The sequence below is a fragment of the Eulemur rufifrons genome, chromosome 7 (genome assembly GCF_041146395.1).
Source record: "Eulemur rufifrons isolate Redbay chromosome 7, OSU_ERuf_1, whole genome shotgun sequence".
Taxonomy (NCBI): domain Eukaryota; kingdom Metazoa; phylum Chordata; class Mammalia; order Primates; family Lemuridae; genus Eulemur; species Eulemur rufifrons.
This window is the reverse complement of record NC_090989.1, coordinates 28,291,207-28,302,904: the sequence shown is the minus strand read 5'-3', so window position 1 is coordinate 28,302,904 and position 11,698 is coordinate 28,291,207. Positions and strand designations below refer to the sequence as shown.

Below are 11,698 nucleotides of genomic sequence, written 5' to 3'. Positions count from 1 at the left end.
TTTGAAATCCTAAAAATAGGGCCTTTAGATAAGTGATTAAATTAAGATGAGGCTATTAGGGCCCTAATCAAATCTGACTGGTGTCCTTAAAAGAAGGGGGCATTTACACATACAAAAAGACACTAGGGGTTTGCATGCACAGAGGAAAGACCATGTGAGATCACAGCAAGAAGGTGGCCATCTGCAAGTCTAGCAGAGATAGGCCTTGTAGAAACCAAGCCTGCTGCTATCTTGATCTTGGACTTCTGGCCTCCAGAACTGTGAGAAAATACATTTCTATTGCTTAAGTCAACTAGCCTGTGGTATTTTGTTATGGCAGCTCAAGCAAACAATACATCAGGCACAAGAGAACAGAGACTGTGGCTGTAATTGACAGATTGGTTTAGAAACACATAAAATCTTGGGGACATTCAGACAAGTGAGAGAGAGAGCAGCCCAAGAAATTCCTGAACTGAACAGGTAAATTGGAGATTGCTAAAGACATTTAGATTATTATTTTAAATGTGATCATTTGTAAATCCACATACTAACGACTAAAACATACTGAACTTTGGAGATGAACTTAACATAGGGATTAAGAACATGGACTTCTTAGGTTTGAATCTGGTTCTGTGCATGATCCTAGGTAAGTTAGTTAGCCTCTTTGTCTCTCAGTTCTTCATCAGTGGAGATAACAAGACTAATTGCATAGGGTTTTTATAATGATTAAGTGAATTAATATGTATAAAGCATTTAAATGGTTCCAGGAATGTAGTGACATACAGAAGTGTTAACTATCACTATTCAAAGTACCTTATTAAATCAATTTTCACAAAAACTCTTTAGGCAACTGAGACATGGTAAGGTAAACTAACTTAATATCTCACCATTAGTAAGTAATGGAACCAGTATTTGATCCGTAGGTTATTTATTGTACTCCAAAGAAACAAAGGCTTCATTTAAAAGCATTACCAAAGAAATGCCAAGTAGATCATTAAATAGAAGCTGTCTTTAGTTTACTAGGTTCACATGAATACAATTTACTTCTTCAAATGACAAATTTACAAACAAATGTGTTCGTTTATTTTATTACTACAGTTTGACAGTTTTATATGATACTGTTTAAGACAGTGTATTGAAGCCACTCACTGAACTTCCCTATTTTTCTAAAGACGTATTTATTTATGAATAATAATTAACTAAGGTAAATGGTCAATGATAAATATTTGATTGAGGAAGCAGATAAGGTAAACAGAAATAAACAACTTTTAAAATATATTCAGAATGCTTTACTGTATGCATTTTTTATTTTCTATATTTTTATTCTTCAAAATTTATTCAAGAAATACAAATATCTGAATCTTAGATTGAACAATGCCTTCTAAAAGAAAGTCTGATTGCATTGTTCCCATTTACAAGTCCGTTAATTCACAAACAAGTACATTTGATGAAAGAAGGCATTTTATGTTTTCTTTGGTGTACATGTGTCTAGATTAAGAAATACTTCCTCTTTCTCTTTAAGTGTAATATTATACCTGCAAAGTGGTGGTCTGTGAAAGAGAAAAAGAGAGAGAACAAAAAAACAACTATTAGTAAAACAAAGTTTATTTCCTTCTCACATAAACATTAGAATAGTCTGAGCTTGTAACTAGCGAGTTCTCCAAAAGCAGAGAGTGGGAACAAATCTACAGGATCATTTCCACTCTATTTCATTTGGCTGTGTACGGATGATATGTTTATGAGAAAGAAAAAAAAAATATCTATGTTTCGGCTTTTTCTCTCCTTGCTGCTTCGCTGGAATATTAATACTTACATTGTATGGGAAAGGTAGTTAGGTACTGAAATAGCTGAAACCTGAACTCAGTTCAGTGGCCAGTCGGTTCCTTCCATCATGATCACCAGCATGAAAGAGTTGGGGTGAATTGCATAGACAAATTTTGCCAAAGTAATTTAATCAATCCTCTTTTGCCACATCTACATATCTAATATTCTCCTTTTTTTGACAGAAATATAAGGGCCTTTAAATTTTATTTTATTTATTTACTTATTTTAAATTTACAAATAAAATTGTATATATTTATTGGGTAAAACATGATGTGTTGAAGTGTATATATACTTCAAAGTATATAATATATTGTAGAATGGTTAAATTTGGCTAATTAAAATACTGATTACCTCACATAGTTATTTTTGTGGTGAGAACATTTAACGTCCACTCTCTTAGCATTTTTCAAGAATAAAATATATTGTCATTAACTATAGTCACCATGCTGTATAATAGATCTCTTGAACTTATGCATTCTATCTCACTGAAATTTTGTACCCTTTGACCAACATTGCCCAAACACCCCCTCCCTGCCCCTGGTAACTAACATTCTACTCTCTGCTTCTATGAGATCAACTTTATTAGATTCCACATATGAGTGAGATCACGTAATATTTGTCTTTCTGTGCTTGGCTTATTATACTTAACATAATGTTCTCCAGGTTCATTCATGTTGTTGCAAATAAAATATTTCCTTCTGTATCATGGCTAAGTAGTATTTTATTGTGTATATATACAACATTTTTCTTACCCATTCATCTGTTTATGAACACTTAGGTGGATTTTTTATATCTTGGTTATAAATAATGTTGCAAAAAAAACATGGAAGTGCAGATATCTCTTCAACATACTGATTTCATTTCCTTTAGATATATACCCAGTAGTGTGATTTCTGGATCATATGGCAGTTCTATTTTTAATTTTTTGAGGAACTTCCATACTGTTTTCCATAATGGCTCTACTAGTTTACATTCCCACCAACAGTGTTTAAGGGTTCTTTTTTCTTTTGCCACAACCTTGCCACCACTTGTGATTTTTTTTGTCCTTTTGATAATAGCCATTCTAATAATGAGGTGATATCTCACTGTGGTTTTCAGGTGCATTTCCTTCATGATTAGTGATGTTGGACATTTTTTAATAGATCTGTTGGCCATTTGTATGTCTTCTTTTGAGAAATGTCTATTCATATCCTTTTCCCATTTTTAAATTGGGTTATTTATTTTCTTATTATTGAGTTGTTTGAGTTTCTTATATATTTCAGATATTAACTATTTTTCAGAAGCAGAGTTTGCAAACATTTTCTCCCATTTGGCAGGTTGTCTCTTCACTCTGTTAATTATTTACTTTGCTGAGCAGAAGCTTTTGTTTGATGTGACTTCATTTCTCTATTTTTGCTTTTGTTGCTTATGCTTTTGAGGTCACATTTTTAAAAAAATCATTCTTAAGACCAATGTTATGGAGTTTTCCCTTATATTTTCTTCTAGCAACTTAATAGTTTCTCGGCTTAGATTTAAATACTGAATCCATTTTCAGTTGATTTTTGTATGTGGTGTGAGATAAGGGTCTAATTTCATTCTTCTGTATGTGGATATATAGTTTTCCAAACACCATTTATTGAAGAGACTGTCTTTTCCCCATTGTGTGCCCTTGTTACCTTTATTGAAAATCAGTTGGCTATAAGTGTGTGGATTAATTTCTGGATTCTCTATTCTTTTCCATTGGTCTATGCCTCTTTTTTAATGCCAATACCATAACATTTTGATGGCTACAGTTTTGTAGTATATTCTGAAGTCAGGTAGTGTGATTCCTCCAGTTTTCTCCTTTTTGTTCAAAATTTCTTTGGCTATTCAAGTTATTTTGTGGTTCCATACATATTTTAGGATGGTCCTATATCTGTGAAGAATGTCATTGGTATTTTGATAGAGATTGTATTAAATCTGTAGATCACTTTGGGTAGTATGGACATTTTAATAATATTAATTCTTCCAAACCATGAATGCAAGATATCTTTCCATTTATTTATGTCTTCTTCAATTTCTTTCATCAATGTTTTATAGTTTTCAGTGTAGAGATATTTTCCCTCCTTGATTAAATTTATTCCTAAGTATTTTTTTTATTTTATTTTTATTTTTTGTTTGTTTTTCAGCTCATTAAGGGGGTACAAAAGATCAGACTATATGCATTGCCCATGCCTCCCCATCCCCCCGAGTCTGAGCTTCAATTGTGTCCATTCCCTAGACAGTGCACATCACACTCATCATGTAGGTGTGCACCCCTCCCCTCCCCCCACCCTATCCCCCCAGTGAGAACTTCAAGCGTGTCCATTCCCCAGGCAGTGCGCATCGCACTCATTAAGTAGGTATACACCCATCCCTTCCACCCAACCCCGACCTCTGTCAGATACCCAATTGGTGTTAATCCCAAATGTGCACTCAGGGAAACCATTTTTGTAATTATTGTAAATAGGATTGCCTTCTTGATTTCTTTTTCTGAAACACTACTAATTTTTATAATTTAATTTTGTATCCTGCAACTTAACTTCATTCCTAATACTCTGTTAAAATGTTACTTAGGATAAGTTTCCCAGCAATAACACAGAAAAAAATGCCTGTTTCCACTGCCAAATGAGAAAACCTAACAATTCACAGGTTAATAGGTAAAACACACAGAAAAGTCTTGTCTAAGTAGTGGGACTAATTAAGCCTGAACTAAGCACTTATCCAAGCCTGTCTAATAAATCTTGAAAGTAGGACCTGAATAGATCAACCTCTTTATAAAGTAACTTAAATGCATCTTGAGAATAAACCTCAAGAATATTTATAAGAATAAAACAATAGAGAGCACCCAACACAATAAAATTCACAGCATCTGGCATCTAATCAAGAATTACTAAGTATACAAAAAAGTAGGAAAGTGGACCCACATGAGGAGAAAAATCAACCTATTGAAAATAACCCAGAACTAGCACAGATGTGGAAATCAGCAAATACATTACAACTGTACATTTTATACATTTAAAAGGTTAAGTAGAGACATGAGAGATATAAAAAGATACAAACCAAACTTCCAGAGGTGAATACTACAATGTTTAAGATGAAAAACTCATTAATGGGATTAATAGCAGATTAGACATTGCAGGAAAAAAGATCAGTGAACATGAAGATATAGAAACAGAAACTATACAAAATGAAATGCAGAGAAAAAATTGAATTAAAAAATTAATAAAGCATCCGTAAGCTGTGTGACAACCTCAAGCAGCCTAAAATTCTTGAAATTGTAGTCCCCAAAGGGGAGGTAAGAGACACAGGAAAAATAATCTCAAAAAATAGTTGAAAATATAGACTAAATTTGTTGAAAACTATAAACCCACAGATCCAAGAAGGTCAACAAACTCCAAAGACAAGAAGTATGAAAAAATTATAATAAGGTATTTCATTTCAAGATCAAATTGCTCAAAATCAATGACAAAGAGAAAAATCTTAAAACCAGCCAGAAAAGTAAAGCACATTATCCTCACAGCAACAAAGAAAACATAACAACAGATTTCTCATTAGGTTCAGTGCATGGCAGAATATGGCACAGCAATATCTTTAAAGTATTGAAAGTAAAAAACTCTCAAACTAGTATTCTATACCCAGAGAAATGATCTTTCAAAATGAAGACACCATAAAGACTTTTCAGAAACAAAAAGCTGAAAGAATTCACCATCTGCATTACACTACACAAAATATTAAAGTAACACATTCAATCAGAAGGTAAATTATACCAGATGAAAATGCACAACTAATTAAGGGTTTGAAAAGCATGAGAAATGGTAACTCTGTGGATATATAAATAATATTTTACCTAATTATTTATCTCTGGTTAATGGAGTGTTTTAACAAAAATGATCCAACATATTATGGAGTTTTTAACATAAATACAAGTAAAATGTACACCGACATAGCACAAAAGCTAGGATGAGAGAGGTGGAAGTATACTACTATAAAGTTCTTATGTTATATATGAAGTGGTAAAATTCACTTGAAGGTAGACTGTGATAAATTAAAGATTATAATATAAACCCCAAAGAAATCACTACAATAACAAAACAAAGAATTATAGCTAACAAACCTACAAAAGAGATAAAATGGAATCATGAAACTACTTGATTTATCAAAAAAAAATGCAGACAATGAGGAAAAACAGAACAAATTACAAATGAGACAAATAGAAAACAAAACAGCAAGATGATAGCTTTAAACCCAGGAATGTCAATACTCACATTAAGTTAAAAATGGAAATACCCTCAATCAAATGGAAGAGATAATCAACATGATTTGTCATTTGAGAAATGCAAATGAAAAACAGAGATACCTCTACATATCCACTAGAAAATTTAAAATGAAAATTAAACAGAAAACAAACAAACAAAAAACTGATGAAGGTGCAGTTTGGGTGCAGGAGCGTATGAAACTCTCATATATTGCTTGTAGGAATGCAAAATGTACAGTCATTTTGGAAAACAGTCTGGTAGTTTCTTATAAAGTTAAACACACACTTACCATATGACCCAGCAATCCCACTTCCGGTATCTATCCAAGGAAATGAAAACTTATGTTCACATAAAAACCTGTATGCCAAATATTTATGGCAGCTATATGCACAGACATTAAAAAGAGCAAAGAAACTATTTGTCCTCTTACAGATAAATGGATAAACAAACTGTGGTATATCCATATAATGGAATATTATTTATCAATAACATTCCAGTGATAGAAGCAATAACATGGATGACTTTTATACATATGTGTCTAAGTGAAAGAAGAAATACTTAAAAGACCTCATACTATACACAGTCAGCCTTCCGTACCCATGGGTTCCACATCTGTGGATTCAAAGAACCACAAATCAAAAATATTTGAAAGAAAAATGGATGGTTGTGTTTGTACTGAACATGAATAGACTTTTTTTCTTATCATTATTCTCTAATCAATATGGTATAATGACTATTCACATAGCATTTATATTGCATTAGTTATTATAAGTAATCTAGAGATGATTTAAAGTATATGACAGGATGTGAGTAGGCTATATGCAAATAGCATTCCATTTTTTATAAGAGATTTGAGCATCCATAGATTTTTGTACCCTTAGGGGTCCTGGAATGAATCTCCCATGGATATCAAGGAACAACTGTAATTCCATCTATATAATGTCCAGAAAAGGCAAACCAGGTACAATAATTGCCAGCAGGTGGGGTTGAAGGCCAAGGGGTAGCACCAGGAGTTTTCTTGATTGAGGGAAATGTTACTCCGTATTTATCAAAACCAAAAAAAGAGTAAATTTTACTGTTACATAAAGTTTTAAAAAGTAGCTTTAGTCCAGCCTTTTTTTCCGGAAGTCACCCCAGTTCACCTCCATCATGCATATTCCTCTCCATCTAAGTACCAAGACCCCGCTCCATGGGAAGTGCCTAGAAAGAGAGCTCCGTTGTGGTCTCTATCACAGGGTGTCACAGAGAGATAATTACTTGTTGCGTACATGCAAAGTTTAATCTGGACCATAAGGCGTCACGTTTTTATAACTTACATTCACAATAATTTGGCAATGCTAATCCTCACTAATTGCACATTATCTGTATGGACAGATCTAAATAGGAAAAGCAACTACATGGTTACAGCAATTATCTAGGTAATTAAACTTAAAGCATACATTTATCCAAGCATCTGTTAGCATCTCCAACCAGCAGAGAATGTAAAGAGTTTGCTCAACACCCACAAAGTGTGTTTTAGTATTTTTTTTAGTACTTTTTCCCTGAGTAGAAACAATTGCATCTAGATTTCATAAATTTAGTAAATTTTAATAGTCTATCCACTGTTTAGAATTCACATAAAAGTTTAAATTACATACTTGCTTTGTATTTTTTGCTCTCTAGCATATCACAATTACTTCAACCTATTTTTTATTTAACTTATGAATGAATTGTATATTACATTTGTCTATATAAAACATGATTAAGAAGATAGTAAGACAAATATAATAATGGACATACCTGTTTGCCTTCTCCCTATTTAATAAGTGACAAAAAAGGGAAATGCATATAGGGAACAATGGTTGCCTGTGGCCTCACCAACATTCTGTATCAAGGTGTGAACATTATGGGATGAGATGGAAGATTTGAAAATATCCCCTCTCTTTAATGCCCCTTCTATGAATACATAACAAGAAAATTCTTTAAAATGCAAACAGTTATCTATGCATACATAGTCACTATTTATGATAACCAAACTTTGGAAAAACACAAAGGATTTAACAATAAAGGAATAAGTAAGTTGAATATTCCATAAAAGATGGAATACAATGTAACCATTAACTTAGAAAGAAAATTGCTTATAACTAGGTTCATGCTGTAGCATAGATTCAGTGACATTGCATTCATATATTTTTCTGTGTGAAAAATGAACCTTGAGGCTGTTACAGCAAATACATTGCATGATTGTACACGGAGGCCCTGCTTATAATATAATGTAAAAATTAAATGCATGATTCATCTGTAACATCTGTGCTTATAAGTATGACAAAATATTAACAGTTGTTATCTCTTAGTTGTAGGATTACATATGAATTAAATTTTCTAAATGTTCCACATAAGAATAATTGAATATTTTACTTAGTGGGAAAAAAGTTTGTCAATGTAAATATAGTAGCAACAGAAAACAAAAGAAAAAGAACAAGAAAAAATTAAAATGCCCAAGAAAGGTTTGGCCTCAAATCATTGTAAAGTCACTTCTTAGCTGAGAAAGCTTAGATATGTTATCCACCACCTCTGAGTCTATTTCTTCTACTAATAAAACAAAGAAAATACCTCGTAGGATTATTGCAAGGGTTGCAAAAATAGCATTGGAATATAGTAGATGCTAAATAAATTTATCTACTATTATTCATCTAGAAAACAGTTCATTAATACAAAAAATTATCAGGAATATCTCTTTAATGATGAATTCTTCAAAGAAATCATCAATCCTTTGTTCACAATATACCCATAAATCATGTGCATCATCTAAAACATGTATCTTGGAAAAACTAAAAATCCCTTCCTCAAGTACTAGGTTCCTTAAAGGAAAAGGTTGAGTTTAGGGAAAATAACTCTGAGAAAGATTTTACCTTATGAGATGAAATTGCAATCAGCGCAGATTTCTTTTGCTAACTTTCTCAGTCAACTATGCTCAGAGTCTTCCTACGTCCCCCAAAACTCTTGTGGGTAAGAGTACTGATCATTGTAGGACAACTATTAATTTGAAACAAATAATTTTACAAGTAGAATATGAATAAAAATATCTTATGCTTCAATATGATAAGTAAATATTGAATTTCTAAAAATTCCTAGGGATAATAAAATTTTAGTTCAATAATTACTCTAATGGTACACAAAAGGAAAGCTCATCCTCAGAGAACCACTTGATTTTTCATATGTTAGGCACAGCTCACACTATATACAGAAATACTCATATGTTACTTACACTGCTGGGACCCAGAAAAAAGTGGGAGGCAGAAAGTGAGAGTGGAGAACAAGTTTTAGGATGGATGAACAAACTTTGTAAAATTGTAAAATTAGTTTTTCCAAAATTGCTGCCTTTAAACTCCCTTCAGAGTTCGGGGCTTCAAACCCCACATTCCCAAAGTACTGTGGCGTTTCAGCCATGAGTTTAAAAGACAAAAGTGTTATGTTAAAGATTTCAGCACAAATAATATAAATGTAAATAGGTTTTCTGAGGTTATTCTCTAAATTAAAGACAGCTTTTTGGCTGCTCTTAAGCAAATACTTGCCGTTATTGAAACTCAAGATCACATATAATATTTTCAAAAGAATCTGGAAACTATAGAACTAAATGCAATTAGGCTAAATAACAAGAGAAGTTAAGATAAAGTGAGGCATCCATGCTGGAGCTGCAAAATTATTATCAACATTAATTTATTTTTATCAAGGTCTTTTATGAGAAAAATAATTTCATTATTTTTCCCTAATTATGTAGTACATATATATTTATTAGATTTTGGAAAAAATTTGAGTCATTAATCATTATGTTGTGATAATTTTTGCCATTATAATTATTATCTAACATTTCATATTGTAGATATTCCACAATTAACTTGCTAATTACTCTGTTATTGAATAGTTAATTTATTTATAATTTTTCAGCATTATGAATAAAACTGAATAAATTTCTTATATAGAAATATTTACATGCATGTCCAGTATTTCCTTCTATCTATTTATTTATTTTATTTCAGCATATTACGGGGGTACAAATGTTTAGGTTACATATATTGCCCTTGCTCCACCCGAGTCAAATCTTAAGAGTGTCCACCCCCCAGACGGTGCTCACTGCACACCCCCGCCACCCCCTCAACCTGCCTGACACCTGATGAATGTTATTACTATATAAGCACTTAAATGATGATCAGTTAATACCAATTTGATGGTGAGTACATGTGGTGCTTGTTTTTCCACTTTTGTGATATTTCACTTAGTAGAATGGGCTCCAGCTCTATCCAGGATAATACAAGAGGTGCTAGATCACCATTGTTTTTTGTGGCTGAGTGACATGCTATTCTTACAATTCAAAAATTCTATTTTAGATTTTTCCACTTATTCCATTAAACTGTATTTACATTCTTCTTTCAGTACTAACTATTTTTAGTTATTGTTGTTTTGAATTATGCTTCACTGTTTCATAGTTAAAGTTGTAAACATTGCACTCATTATTCTAACTTTCTTGGCTTATCATAGTATTTTTAATTCTAGATTAAATAAGAAGAGCCAAGAAATATTTCCCATTGATTTTGATGGGAATCCTGTTAAACTTGTAAGTGCATTTAATAAGAATTGCCATTGCTATAAGATTAAATCTTCTACTCAATGAAAATTTCTTTGAATATTTGCAGAATTTTCTGTTTCATAAAATTTTGAAAATAGCACTTATAAGATCGGGTCGAAATATTAATTCTTTTAGTTCCCTGATTCTTAATGTATCCTTTACATTTGAGATCATTTTATTCTTTTCCTGGGTTGAAGGGTTTTCTCTTTTATCACATCTGCAGTTAGTTCTTCTATTGTGCTTCCTCTTCAGTAACATCACGTGTATCCACATTCTGCATTTCAATTATTTTCCCCATCTATATTACTTAATCCCCTCTATTATTTATATCTCCTTATTCTATAGGTTATTATAAAATATATTTTTTATATTATTGATCAAATCTACTTACTTTTTCTTAAATTTCAAAGTATTACAGAGGTACAAATGTTGTTGGTTACATGAATCACTTTTGTAATGCTTGAGTCAGGGCTATAAGCATAGCCATCACCCAGATAGTGTTCGTTGTACCCATTAGGTAGGTTTCTGCCCATCCCCTCCTCCTTTCTCCCCTCTGCTTTATTTCCATCGAATTATACTTCCCTCTGTGCACATGTGTGCTCATCGGTTAGCTCCAATTTAATTGTGTGTACATGTGGTGTTTGTCCATTCTTTAGATACCTCACTTAGGATAATGGTCTCCAGTTCCATCCAGATTGTAGCAAAAGGCATTAAGTCATCCTTTTTCATGGCTGAGGAGTATCCCATGGTATAATATATATATATATATACACACACACACACACACACACACATATATATATATATACACACACATACACCACATTTTGTTAATCCACTCATGAATTAATGGGCATTTGGGTTGATTCCACATCTTTGCAACTGTGAATTGTGCCATAATAAACATTCAAGTACAGGAGTCTTTTTGATAAAATGACTTATTTTCCTTTGGGTAAATACCCCACAGTGGGATTTCTGGATCAAATGGTAGGACTATTTTTAGTTCTTTAAGGAATCTCCATACTGTTTTCCA

General features: G+C 32.4%; 1 protein-coding gene across 5 annotated transcripts in view; it reads right to left on the bottom strand.

The window, feature by feature from the left end:
* Positions 1-1,261: 1,261 nt before the first annotated feature.
* Positions 1,262-11,698, bottom strand: part of LIPI (lipase I) — a 63,578-nt gene continuing 53,141 nt past the window's right edge. For all 5 annotated transcript variants that reach the window (XM_069472451.1, XM_069472452.1, XM_069472455.1 and 2 more), the window contains one exon: positions 1,262-1,529. In XM_069472451.1, the coding sequence (XP_069328552.1) occupies positions 1,442-1,529 (88 nt within the window). In that variant the 3' untranslated portion in view covers positions 1,262-1,441. The remainder of the gene's footprint in view (positions 1,530-11,698) is intronic.